General features: G+C 35.5%; 1 protein-coding gene across 2 annotated transcripts; it reads right to left on the bottom strand.

Moving 5' to 3' along the window:
- Positions 1-10,026: 10,026 nt before the first annotated feature.
- Positions 10,027-14,485, bottom strand: LOC137736792 (potassium transporter 6). 2 transcript variants are annotated; one of them, XM_088682167.1, is made up of 9 exons: positions 14,370-14,485; positions 13,902-13,978; positions 13,318-13,807; positions 12,976-13,029; positions 12,241-12,501; positions 12,094-12,146; positions 11,786-11,909; positions 11,441-11,695; positions 10,027-11,272 (listed from the first exon to the last, which is right to left on the bottom strand). In XM_088682167.1, exons 2-9 carry the CDS (start codon positions 13,938-13,940, stop codon positions 10,221-10,223), a joined length of 2,328 nt encoding a protein of 775 aa, XP_088538293.1. In that variant the 5' UTR covers positions 13,941-13,978; positions 14,370-14,485; the 3' UTR covers positions 10,027-10,220. The 2 variants fall into 2 exon arrangements, with proteins under 2 accessions (XP_088538293.1, XP_068332162.2); XM_068476061.2 differs by lacking the exon at positions 14,370-14,485 and having other exon boundaries at positions 13,902-14,274.

Here is a 14,485-nt window from a genome sequence, read left to right as displayed (position 1 = left end):
GATGGAGAGGAGAGGGAGAGAGGGAGAGAGGGAGAGAGGGGATTGGGGTCCATGTGAGTTTTTTTTTTTTTTTTTTTTTACCGCGGTTAGATTATTTTAACTATTGGGTTGGGTTGGATTTTTAATTTGGATAGCGTTGAGAATTAAAACTATTAAATGACCATAATGCCCCTGGATACTGGTTAGTACTGTTTCAGTTTGTGTTAGTTTTGGTTTTCTTCTTCTGATTGCGGGAAGGTATTCGGTAGGACTTCCTGCGAATAAAGCATTTCTTAAATTTGAATAAAAACTGAAAAAGTTCGTGAGGAGTGCGTTACGAATGATATACTAGTTTTTAAAAAAAGTTTTATGCTAGTACGAAGCTAATTGGCGTTTTTCTTGTTTTTTGGTAACGTTTTCTTTTTGAAAAAAAATAATAAAATTGTGGCTTGATCACGGCGGTCCATTATTAGGAGGATAGGAAGATTTATAGAAGTATTTTAGCTTCCCTTAACTTTCATTTTGTGGTTTATCAACACCCAAAGTCAAAGTTTAAAACGTGTCATGCTGAATACGAGACTTATTTATCGTAATCATTAAGCATTTCTTGTATTTTATTGAGACGTACCATTTTGTACAGGAAAGGTCACATGTTTTAATGTTGTGGATAAGGATATATACACTTTTCAATCTACAATTTATTATGAACAGAATAAATCACACAACATTTAAAGCACAAAAATCCTCCATATCTTATCTTCATTTTATTTTCGTTATGGGATTTGTACCTTGTTGAAAATGAGAGTGGAGCCACACGACTCCACCCATTATACAATCGAGCTAAATAAGGAAAAATATAGAATTGGAACATAATTTTAATTGGCATTCGTAATAATTAATTTATCTACTTATTATTTTCAAACCTTTTTCGCACATTTTTTGTATGTTCATAAATGACTTGTAAGTTTAAAAACATTGCCTCTTCACCTTAGATCTTATGATCGATTCTCTCCTCATTAATATTACTTGTATATATAAGAAATTTGTCGCATTTGTCTGACTCATTATGTGACTATGGATGGACAACTACCAGGCTATGACTTTAGTAAAGACAAAAGAAAATTTGAAAAATAAAATGTGGAACAAATAAAATGAATGAATTGATCAAAAGTTTTTATTTTATCCAAAATAGTAAACAGAGAACTATATTTTAATTCTTAAATAAAATGAAGTTTAGAAAAATATATATCTTATACAAGATTAAAAATTGATTTTAGTCCCAAAACTCTATTTAATGCCAGCATCTATATTCAATTTCTCTCCTTTTTATTTATAATTTTATGGTGTTCATAAATTAAATTTTATGAAGATATTGTAAATTTTAATTCTCATCATGGTAAGTATCTTATATAAGAAAATATTTTCATAGAGATTTTTCGGTACATTTATATTTTTCAATATTTCTTATGCGCCACTAATTCATTACAATATATTTAGGTAAGAACATTGTGGTACACTAGATTAGTATAATATGTTTAGGTAAAGACATTTCGGTACACTAGATTAGTATAATATGTTTAGGTACAGACATTTCGGTACACTAGTTTAGTATAATATATTTAGGTACCAACATTTCAGTACACTAGTTTAGTATCATATATTTAGGTGCATAATTTTTGGTACACTTATGGTTTTACATATTTCTTATGTGCCACTAATTCACTACAATATATTTAGGTATGGACATATCGGTACACTAATTTAGTAAGGAAATTGTTATTGACACTCCAAATTCCTCATTCTACACTCCAAACTTTCTATATTTAGGAACAAAAATACACCTGTAAGGAGTGTATAATGAGATTTTTGAAGTGGCAGTAACACTTCCCTTTAGTAAAATACATTATGATACAGACGTTTAGGTACACTAATTATAGGAAGTTAAATAAAATTAATGAATAAAAATGTGTATAAGAATAAATTTAAAATTTAATGTAATGATATTAAATAAGATATCTGTTTTTGTTTTATAATATAAATTTGAATTAAGTACGTATTAAAAGATTAAAATCAATATTTAATCTAACATCAAGTTTTTATTAAATTTTAATATTCTTTCAACATTAAGATTCAAAAGCCCCAATAGCAAATTCATTAGAAAAACTCCAACAATAAACCTAATAAACCAAAACAAACAAAATCCGTACAAAAATTGAAAGTCCATGTCACCGAAACTCAATGAACCAAATCCTAAGAGTCTTGAAGCAATGCCGTCGTTAAACTTGTCGCACTTAGCCCGTAAATAATAAGATTTAATGTTGTCACTTGTTGATTTGTTGGTTGCCCTCCTTTAAATTCAAGCCAATATACCACTAGTCCTATTAAAATGTATAGATCATAGATGTAGATTGGTTTCAAGTTTTCACTAGGGTTTAATTTTAACGAAAACTAATGAAAATGGTTTGAAAATTTTGAGTTTTAATGATAAGGACATAATAAAGGGTAAAGTAAATAGTACCATGATTGACAATTTAGTGTAAAAATATAGTTTTTCGTTAAAATGAATAGTACCGAAAGTTTTTCGTTAAAATTCTCTTAATTTTATGTAGTCAAATTTGTCTTCCATAATAATAAATGACCAATTCAAGGCAACCTTAATTATTTGGTGAGTGTCGCGGGGTAGGTAAGGCAAAATATTATTATTCATTGAAAGAAAGTGTGCGGAAATTGTATTGCTCTCGAAGTTATCAAAACCTAAAGGGATATCTTAATTAACCTAAACACCTACGATTAAGCCTCTTTTTAGAGTGAAAAGCAGTTCCACAATGTATTAATTAACATTATCCTCCAATAGCGTAATTAATCTTTTTCTAATCACGTACTAATTTTTTATACTAATTGTTTAGATTTAATCGAGTATAAAGTTTAGGTCAAATGTCCTTTACTTGTGTATTAAATTGACGGCTTCATCCAATTGTATCGTTATCTTCAAAAATGTAATAAAAATTTAAAATTATTAATATATTGAATTAGTAATTAATTAAGACACGAACCCACAACTCTGTATTTTCTTTGTTCTGTGGACGCCACCAGTGACTGGATCGTGATAATCTAAACTTTTTGCAATGTGTCAATTAACCTTGACAGATTCATGTACTTTATCCTAACAACCTAACAAATTAACTAACAACATAATGATTTATGTAACTTGTACTACTGTTTAGTGGTATAATTTTTAAGGCGAAATAATAGTATTTTATTAAATTAGGGACAAGTGGAAATAGGGACCAAGGCGGTCCCAGGACCATCCAAATCCGAAAAACATACATGTGAAGATCTTTCGATGATCCTTTGAATGTTTGGTACGAGTCTTTTTTGTGCCTACTAAATATTGATGTAATATATGATAGGTAGATCTTGACATGTTGCATTGACAGCACTCAACAAGTTTTCTCTATATGACTCATAAGATTGGTTTGGTATATGCCGATATCTGTTGACATGTGCACAATAAGCCCACCAAGTAAATAAACTGATTTTTTTTTGCTCACTTTGCGCTCTGTTTATATATATAAAAAAAAACTTGTATTTAACATTAATGCCCCAAGGTTTAAACATTAAAATATTTGACCTAAACATCTTGAATAATATCGAGGAAAGTGAGAGGTCTTAAATTGAATATGAAGAATGATGAGTTCGCAATCAATTGATTTCTCCATATTTCTTAGTGTAAATATATTGTTGTATATAAAAAAAAAATTCAACAAAAAACAACCATACAATAGCATCCTCAATATTATGCAATAGTATTTTACCACAATGACGTTAAGCAACCATGCATATATACATAATGCAAGTTTGATTCAAACCGATTCCTCTCTATATGACAATTAATTATTTAACTCACTAACGTTATTATTCTACACTTTACTAATAAAATACAAAATATTATGATAATAAGAAGGTTTCCAAGCCAAAATGATCCACGAGATTAAATACATCCTGGCTTTGGTCTCTGACAATGAAAATCGATAGAAGTGGTCCATCAGTTTATCTACTGTAAATCATTTTGGTCATTCCGTGAGAATCTATCAATATCTTCGTTAAATTGTCACGTGAATAACCACATGACTAACTTTTTAAGTTTTTTTTTTTTTTTGTCAAATCAACCACTCCACTTAACTAGAATATTGACAAATTTTTACAAAAAGACTAAACTAATATTACGGTCCACAACTGAAACACCAATTATCTTGGTTTTCATTACCGGGAATTAAAATGAAGAGTTTTGCCGATGTGAGAGTTCATTTGTCTAATGGAAATCCAAATAAACAAAAACAAATTAAATATTATTTTTAACTTTTTATAACGGGAAACAAATAGGAATATCCTAAGTTGCCAAAGAGATGCGATTTTTGCTACAGGACAATTGGGGAACAAGTATAACCTTCCGGATAGATACGACCAATAATTAATTAACAAAAAAATAAAATGTTAAAATGTGGACCGAACAATGAGCTGTACGTTAATAAATGACAGCTGGGTCTGCTAAGGTTCGCTACTTCGCGTTGCGGTTCCCCAAAAAAATACGAAAACCCTCAACTCTGTCAAGTCGTTTTTACAAATATTTTTTTTTGTTTGTTTTTATTTTAACTTTATATGCTTTTTGCGTTTTTATGTTTGAAAAGCTTACCGACAAATTGAGGTTGGAAAGGATTTTTCAATGAGTCGGGAAGCGGATCACCGGTGGCGGATTTTGAAAAAATTAATTAAAGGGTTACATATAAAAGTTAATAAGTACTTTTTAGATATATAATAATTTAAAAAAATAAATCGTAGTTTTACATTTATAATTGGGGTTTTTTAATTTTAATCATTAGAGAATATTGAAATTTAAAATAAACCTAGCGTTAAGTTACATATTGATTATAATTTCTTGATGTGTCCTTAATTCAAAATAATTAATATCATTTTATTTATTGTCTATAAATATTTATTAATATACAAATTTTAATTTTTTTTTTTGACCAAAAAAGAGTTTTTTTATTTATTAATTTTATTTAACATTCTTTAAACGTGAAAGACTCAATTAATGTACCTAAATTGTGACATCCCACATCGCCTAGGGGAGTGATCTTTATATGTATATTCTCATCCCTACCTAGCACGAAGCCTTTTGGGAGCTCATTGGCTTCGGGTTCAATGGGAACTCCGAAGTTAAGCGAGTAGTGCGCGAGAGCAATCCCATGATGGGTGACCCACTTGGAAGTTGCTCGTGAGTTCCCAAAAACAAAACCGTGAGGGAATGGTAAGCCCAAAGCAGGCAATATCGTGCTACGGTGGTGGAGCGGGCCGGGGAAGTGATCCGCCCCGGGTCAGGATGTGACATAAATGTTAGTACCAAAATATATTATATTAAATTAATGTACCTAAATGTGTGTACTAAAATGTATGCACCGAAATGTTAGTACCAAAATGTATTATATTGAATTAATATACCTAAATGTTTGTATCAAAATGTATGTACCGAAATATATGCACTGAAATCTATTATAATGAATTTGATGTACCTGAATGAAGAAGGCAAAGTACATCAAAATATATTGTATAACAAAAATTAGTTTACCTAAATGTTTACAATAAAATATATTAGGATAAATGTCACATCCCGACCCAGGAAGGACCACTTCCCGGGCTCACTCCACCACCGTAGCACGATATTGTCCGCTTTGGGCTTACCATTCCCTCACGATTTTGTTTTTGGGAACTCACGAGCAACTTCCCAGTGGGTCACCCATCATGGGATTGCTTTAGCCCTCTTCTCGCTTAACTTTGGAGTTCCTACGAAACCCGAAGCCAGTGAGCTCCCAAAAGGCCTCGTGCTAGGTAGGGATGAGAATATATATATAAGGATCACTCCCCTGAGCGATGTGGGATGTCACAATCCACCCCTCTTAGGGGCCTAACGTCCTCGTCGGCACACCACGACCAGGGTTAGGCTCCTAGGATGATGGGCTACAAAGCCCAAGTGGTGGCATCGGCCATCGCTTTGCCGATTTGCCGGAAAATCAAAAAGGATGGCCGGAACACCATTGATTTTCGTCAACTTTCGTGGTCTCAAACCACCACATACCATGGTTAATCAAGGTGGTTCTTGGGTGGGTTTTGTAGAGGGGAATGAGAGTTTCAAGATGGTGGTGGTGGCATCGAAAAACTCCAACGGAGTTGGCCGGAATCGGCCTTGGAAAATGGACTCGCGGTGGTGCGGGTATGGGTGCACGGGAAGCTTTCCCCCCTTTTTTTTTTTCCTTTTCTTCTTTCTTTCTGATTGGCTGCAAGCTTCACTTCTCTCTTCTAATTGGTTCCTTGTCCCTTTAATTTAATTGGTCCACTAATCCCACAAGGTGGGAATTCAAATATTTAAATAACTAATTTCAAACGTCCATAAGTATACCGTTATAATCCGGACTCGCAAACGGTTTTCGCCTATACGTTCGTACCAATGAATACTACGAGGATATGCTAAAAGAATAAGTCCCACATCTCTCAAGTCGATGGTCAACAGAAGTCAAAGTCCTTGCCTCTAGGGCAATTTCGTAAATTCATGCTTTTAAAATAAAATAAAAACGTAAAATTTGGAACGGGTTGTTACAATCTACCCACCTTAAGAAAATTTCGTCCTCGAAATTTAAAATCATCAATCCAATGTAGAATACTCAAATTTAAAGAGATATGTATGTAAATACATACATGAGGAAGACATCAAGTTATAACAACTACATAAAAGAAGATGACATTCGGGGACATCCGATAAAATTTGGAATAGGTTGTTACAATAAATGAAATGAAAATGAAATTTATAATTAAATGAAATTAATACATTAAAATTTAGGAAGAAAAAGAGAAATAATTAATAAATCAAAATATAATTAATAAATGAGGTTATTAATGTATTAAGGGACTAAAATTAAATTTTAATCTTACTCATGATTTTAATCTAAAAATCATCTTTGCCAAAGATTAAAATGAAGTTTTCTATTCATAATTTATAAAATAAATAATAATACAAATTACAATTGGCCACAATGCGTTTTTCATATTTTGAAAATGCAGCATTATAACTTCATTTTCAATGGAAGAAAAAACATTGCTCTCAATATAAATCATCATAATATCACTCAACCATTGATTTCTCATTCGGTTACAATGAATTTTCACAATGTTCATAGCGAAAAATGCTATCTTTGCTGAAGCAGTAACAACCAGTAGAATCAAAGTCAATATATTAGCAATACACATAATATACTCTATTCCTCCCTGTATCCACCATTGTTTTTGCAAGACTACCGATTTCTTTCAATTAAGAAAATTCACTATTTAAACGCATATCAAGAATATAATGCTTAAGTTGATTTTTTTTTTAAAAAAAAAAAAAATTGAGAACGAGAACTCTTGTTTGAGGCATTTTATCAAATAGTTGGATGTCATGTGTGAAAGACAACTATAACATTCAAAAGATAACACTCAAGTCATCTATAGAGATCATCAAAATTCGTAGGTCAACTAAACCCACTTGCACCATAATGGATCCGACCATGAGCAGCTGATATATCAAATATCATAATATAAATAATTTAATATGAATTTTTTTTTTAACTATTTATATTATAATAGTTTGTATGACAAGCCTTTTTTTCGACATGCTTGAAAATTTATGTGAGGCTGGGCCAGCTCGATAAAAGCCTGACTCGGCGAGCGTGACCCGATGCGCGCCACTTTCATAGCTGGCATTTAGGATAAGTTTAAATGGGACACTTGATCCACTCTTTTACCAAATTACCATAACCCTTTTCACTTTTTATCAATATTGCCTTTTTTATAGGGTTTTTTTTTTTTTTTAATTGATTGTATGCAAAGTATTGACATTTTATTCCCTTAATCTCTAATTCAGATGCTCAATAGGGAAGTTACATAAGATGATACCTTGGATTGTTTTTATTCGATATTAATACCTTAGTTTCTCAACCAGGGCAGATGAAGTTTTTGTTTATTTGGTGGAGTGCAACATTGTTACGCACGCGGTGACTTCACATGGTGCCTTGCATGATGGTTATTTCTTATGAAATGCTCTTGACCCATAAATTGTTTTTAATATTCTCGCATCAGATGTAAATATTCCAATTATAATTTAGTAAAGTCTATCCTTTAACAAAAAAAAAAAAACAAAAAAAAAGGAAGAAAGATTATGTATCATTTTTTTATTTAAAGTAAACATCATAACATGGGAGATTTTGCATGCAATGAGATACCATAAATATTCATATAATAAGTAATTACATACTGCCGTTGAGATGCTAATCGCACTGACAATATTAGAATTATTGTCTTTCTAATATAATTAGTTTTATGTTATATATACAGCAATAAATGTTCTTTTTTTTAATTTTTTTTAATTTTTATATGTTTGCATTTAGAACATAGAAAGGGACTGATGCGCATGCGCTTGTATTTTTGTATAGGCAAACATATGGGAGCGTTGAATAACATAAGCTAAAATTTAGAAACTTGTTTAAAATGATGATTTGGGAATAGGCACGCGTGTTAGATCACTTTTGATTTTGATAATATTTTTCTCTCTGTACTCAGATTGATTTGGCTTTTTAATTACAAAAGTTTCTTACATGAAAAACACGAAAGATAATGAATGATATAGATAGATAAGGACACCCGATCTTTATCTGTAATTGCAACACATCATCAAATTCTAGAGTCTTAAAAGGCTACCAAATACTTCCCTTTCAGGGTAATTTTGGAAAAGAAAATGTTCAAGAATATCGTTTCGGACGTCGCTTCACACAATTTTAACTACTTTTGGTAAAATTACCCCCAAAAACAATGGCATGCATGTAATTATACCCATGATGAGGTGCTGTTGTTTTAGTGGCCTAGCCCCGTTGTTCAAAATCAAAGTGGATAAAATCAGGAAAGGGATCCTATATATGACCCCTTTTACCAAGTACATCAAGTCTAATTATTTGGACATTTGAAATTTGATCAAATGATTAAAGTTATTATAATTTTTAAATGAATCTTTTATTTGTAATTGTTAGATCAAATTTCATAAAAATTTGAACTTGATGGAAGAGATACGAAGATGATTTATTTCCCAAAATCAAGCGGACAAGGGTTTCCTCCAATCCCCCCCATTGCCCGAGTACGGACCCATCGACACGTGGACCACTAAAAAACTGTTCCCAGCTGGGGCCACCACAACGACCTAACCCCGCGCGGGACCCGCGGCCACCACCGTTCGAAGGCAGCCGTCCACGTCGGCCAACCTCCCCCGAACCGACAGGGAGCACACGCTGGTGACACGCGTGTTTCACGTGATCTCTAAGTCAAACAAGTGGAGGTCTCCGTGGGCCTGGGTTTATCCAGACGCCGCGTTTCGTGGGGAGTTTAAAAGAACGGGGTTCGGCTTGGTGGGGGCCCGGAGCTTCTCTCCTAATCCGAAACCACAATAGGCCGTGGGACCCACGGGCCAGGTCTACCTCCCCTATGTTGAATGTTCCAGACGTGTCTTTCACTCTATCGGATTCCAAAACCCTTGGGCCAGGTCTACAATGTCAAATGCTTTGGTTTTTAATTTGGCCCAACTGAAAAGAAATACCCTTGAAAAATAGTTTCCAAGGGCTTCTAGCCAACATCAGTAACTGGCACTTAAAAGTGCACTGTGAACAGGCCCACTTATTGGCCCAACACATGCATTGTTGAGTGTCATCAGTTGTATACTAACTAGCCATGCAATAAAGAGATGTAGACACAGTTGTGCAACGGACTTTGCAGTTGAAACACAACCACCTAAATTCAGCGTCCCGCGTATCTGGGTGTAGCCAAATTGACTAGAACAATATGCTCTTCACTCTACACCCTAGTTCGAACCCCTATTGTACTAGTTCAAACTAGATTAGAACCTCGCTCGAACAAAACAAAAGAGATTATGGTGTGGGAAATTTGGGTTATCCATATTATATGACACTATTCACATTGCCTGCTGAACAATTTCTTTATGTGAGACCCCAAAAAAAGCACCAGTTCATCCTCTCACGTCACAAAACCAAAATGGAGGATGATGACCAAGACCCTGCACCAAGAAAATGACTGAAGTTCTGGATATCCTTTGCAACCTGTCGTGTTACAATATGTACAATTTGCCCTATAAATTCGTCGTGTAATCCGAATCATACATGGTAAATCATCCCTACCTCCAGCGCGGACGCATGCGGTACACTGAGTGCATAACTGGATTTCCTGCTATTCCTTCTCAAGAATTCATATCCGTAGTTGATTGCAAACCTTCTCATGAAACTAGATCCTTTCTTTGCATTCGTGTATGTGTTCCCAACTATGTACACTATTCCAGCTTCCCGAGCTTCCATTAGCTCCTGCAGTTCCTCCCTTGTGCCCGTGTTGATCTTTGGACTCTCCGGAACAATGAATCTTACCTTCTTCCTTCGTTGAGCCACTGGCGGAGATCTTATTTCTATCTGCCCTGATGGGCTCATTTCCACGTTGATGTCCTCGCTCATCTGAATCCCATCTGCATGAGTGGAGCGTGTGCCAACTACCGTCATTTTATCATCTTCCTTGCCCGCATCTTCAACTGCAACAGTGAATTCAGTGCCTCCTGAGCGTATGAACTCTGCTATGCTACACATAAGATCATTCTCAAACTCCATGTCATCTTTGTGAACATCGCGATATCCATATCTCACAATGCACCTATAGAGCCGATACTCTTTTGGGCCGATTTGACCCACTAGAAACCGTTCCTCGGGTCTAACATGGGGGACTGGGACAGATTTGATGCAGAGGAAAACTAGGACCTGGTGGAAGGCCGGAAGGTTGGTGACAAAGTGGGAGAAGATTGCCGGAATTCCAGATACAAGATCGGTGTGTATGAGGCCAATCCCACGGACTCGTACAATGCCAAGGCTGGGACCAAGGCTAAGCAGCCAGTTAATGGAGACCTTGTTTTGGACTTCAAACTCGTACTTTTTAATTGTGCCGTAGTGCCAAACGTACATGACGAAGAAAAAACAGAGAGCAAGAGCAACAGGAACCCAGGCTCCTTCAGGAAACTTTACAAGAGAAGCTGAGAAGTAAAGAGCTTCAATTGTGCCGAAAAAGACCACAAAGCCAATTGCAACAAAGACACTCTGCTGCCAGCATAGGACAATAACTAGGGACATTAAGCACGTGGTGACCAGCATCACTGAGATAACTGCAAAACCTGTTCGACATGAAGCTTTTGGTTAAGTAACTTCCACACGAAAGCATCAATATATAGGGATAGCTAAAAGTTCAAATCCAGCCGATAGATACAGAAGTATTAGGGTTTAGGGTTCACTAATGTCTAAAATGGAATATCAAACATTAAAATTTGTAAACGATGTCATACCTGAAGCATTACCCATGCGCTTTGTGTCTCTAAAACCAATAGTAACAGCCAAGCACAACACCATCAAGATCCAATTGATTTCCGGGATATAAACTTGACCATGGATTTTGGATGATGTATGGACTATTTTGACTCTTGGGAAGCAATCCAGGGCAGAACATTGCTTGATGATCGAGAAAGTTCCAGTGATGATAGCTTGGCTTCCTACTACGGCAGCAAGTACAGCTATTACCAGAACGGGCCATCTCAATTTTTCTGAGGAGTGGCGGGGTTTGCCAGATTAGCTAAGAAGTTGCATATTTTTCAAATCTAGAAACTTCCTGCTAAACAAATGAAGGTGTCTACCTGGTACAGATGGGTAAAATCCAATCTGAGAATTTTTCCCAACATTGTGATGTGAAGATATACAGGCAGCTTGTCCCATATATGCTAGAACCAAAGCTGGATAAACCAAAGAGGTGAACGCAATCTGCAAAAACGTGAATATTTATCAGGAAAGTAATTGTTTTGCGAATTGTACCAGGCTGAATAACTGCGGACTGTGTGCTAAAGTTTTACCATTGAAGTGCCGAACCACATTTATACAATCATTATCAATACTGCCATATCAACTCTTTTCGGATAGTATAACAAGCCGTGAAAAAATAATATACCTGAATGGACAATTGTGTAAAGTGTCCAAGATCAGCAAACATGGCTTCTGAACCTGGAAAAGTCAAGTTGTGCATTAGAGAAACAGGTAAACCACTTTGCTTCCGAGGAAATATATACGTTAGTCAATCCTATACATGCTTACTTACCTGTTATACACAACAGAATTCCGCCAAGGGACATCCAGCCCCCTTTCTGAGTTTTCTTTAAAAATTTGTACATATAGTATGGAGAAAGTGCTTTGTACACACACGGATTGAAGTGAAGTATATTATAAACACCGATCGCACTGATGCATAGAAGCCATATCAGAACTACAGGAGCAAACAAGAACCCGACCCTGTGAGTTCCATAATGTTGAAGTGCAAACAGGCCTATCAAAATGACGCATGCAACTGGAACTTCTACATCTGCATAAAGATTATCAAAATTTCAGGAGGAAGTATAAGGCAAAGCATTGATCTTTATACACCAGAGTGAAATCAAACTGTCCACTAAATTACACAACGAGATTTATGGAGGCCGACAATTAAGGAAAAAAAGCCTTATCACGTTAAGGATCAACAATACCAGACAACTAAAGTAAGGATAAGGCACAATTAACTTGAAGTACAAGGAAATTATGATTGGTAAAAGATGAGATGCACCGTGGAATTCCGGAAAGAGGAAAACAGCTGGTGTATTAAGGTGCAAAACTCGGTTATTCAATTTCACTCTTACGAATCCGACGAAACCAGTTGGAAAAAACTGGACCTATTTATGGCTTCGATTCCAAAAACTCCGAAGTAAAAAAGTTCACTAAATAAGAAATCTCTACTTATATCGAAGCTCATAACAAACTGCTAGAGCTCCAAAAGTGATTGTGCTATAATAAGTTCTCTTACATTTGTGATGCTTTTCGGACATGGAAAGCTCAAGCCCTGAAACCGCAGAAAAAACTGCACCGATTTAAAGCAAAATTCCGGTTAGTCTCTAAATAAAAACAAACAAAATTCCAACTTTCATTCCAAAAAACCCAAAAGCAATAAATTAAAAGGGGAACTGGCTAGAAATGATCAGAAGTCAAATCTTAATGTAGAATTGATCAAAATTAAACATCCACGACAAATCAATTGACGTTACAGCGATCAGATATCGATGACATTCTGTAAAGCTGATCATTTTAGCAATTTGTATTTGAAAAATGATCATTTTGGCCAATTTTCCAAATTAAAACCCAAAATTACCAGAAATAGCCGGCGTGAGAACACCGTCACCAATCACCATGCAAGTTCCAATCAAAGCAAGAACAAGCAAAAATCTCTGCAGCACCTTGTGCCTCTCCAGAGTCGACTTCAACCTCGACCCGAAGCTCGACTGCAGCGCCGTCCCGGCTCTTTCCTTCTTGTAATCGGAGAGCTCCTCGTCGGCAGACTGGCTGTTGGGCAGCGAGCTGACTCGGGCGTGTCGACACAGCAGCGAGTACAAGGCGAATGTTCCTCCTTCGCCATTGTCGTCTGCTTTGAGCACAATAAACACGTACTTGAGAAGGGGGATGAGGGTGAGAGTCCAGAATACGAAGGACAAGACGCCGAAGATTTCTTCGTTGGTCTCTGAGTACTCGATATCTTCAGCAAATGTGCTTTTGTAAACGTACAGAGGCGAAGTGCTCAAATCGCCATAGACGACGCCGAGGCTCTGGTAAGCCAGAGTCAGAATTGTCCTCCATGATTGTTTCTGCAACACAAGAAAGCAGCAATTTGATCACAAAACTCAATTGGGTTTTCATCATTGCGAAGATAAAGTATGAAATCAAAGAAAAATACTGTACCTTTATATGGTTTTGACAAACCCCAGTTTCCTGATCCATGGCGGGTGGACTCAGTGATCGAGCAGAGCCATTTTTTGCTTCAGATTGGAGAGAGAAAACGAAACCCATTTAGCAAAAACAGCCTCCCCAAGTTATATGCAGTGAAAAGTCACATTCCTTTGGTGTTCATTAAATTGCAAAAAGATGAAATGGATTGTTTAACTTATTTACTCAGCGACTTTCTGAATCTCTGACAAAGAAACCCACAAAAAACAGGAGAAAAACTCAGCAGAAAAACAAAGTTTCTGCAGAAAACGCCTCCCCAGAAAAGGCTTTCGGAAAAACTGAAAACAAAAGAAGCGTTACAGGAACACGAAATTGGTTTGTGATAAACCTGCAGAGCGAGAGAAAAAGATTGTTTCTTTTGATAAAATAATAGTTTACAGATATAAAAATTAAAGAGGGAAATGTAGACAGCAGGTGAACAACCAGAAAATGGAGAACAAAAACACGAAATGCCAAAAGGTGGTGGTGCCTTCCTTCTACTCAGTAGTCACTTCTGTAAAAAAAATATTAGAATATCTGGCTTTAAGCTTCTCTCTGAG

The sequence above is a fragment of the Pyrus communis genome, chromosome 13, assembly GCF_041283825.1.
Source record: "Pyrus communis isolate YQ-2024b chromosome 13, ASM4128382v1, whole genome shotgun sequence".
In the NCBI taxonomy this organism is placed as follows: Eukaryota; Viridiplantae; Streptophyta; class Magnoliopsida; order Rosales; family Rosaceae; genus Pyrus; species Pyrus communis.
The sequence above is the reverse complement of the archived record's forward strand: the minus strand, read 5'-3'. Positions and strand labels throughout refer to the sequence as shown.

What these genes read in the sequence shown, in the direction of transcription:
- LOC137736792 (XM_068476061.2), bottom strand. Translation starts at nt 14,009, where the DNA reads ATGGGTTTCGTTTTCTCTCTCCAATCTGAAGCAAAAAATGGCTCTGCT. An exon ending in GTCCGAAAAGCATCACAAAT is followed by an intron (nt 12,502 to 12,975) that starts GTAAGAGAACTT and finishes ATCTTTATGCAG; the next exon opens with ATGTAGAAGTTCCAGTTGCA. An exon ending in GCGCATGGGTAATGCTTCAG is followed by an intron (nt 11,273 to 11,440) that starts GTATGACATCGT and finishes CATGTCGAACAG; the next exon opens with GTTTTGCAGTTATCTCAGTG.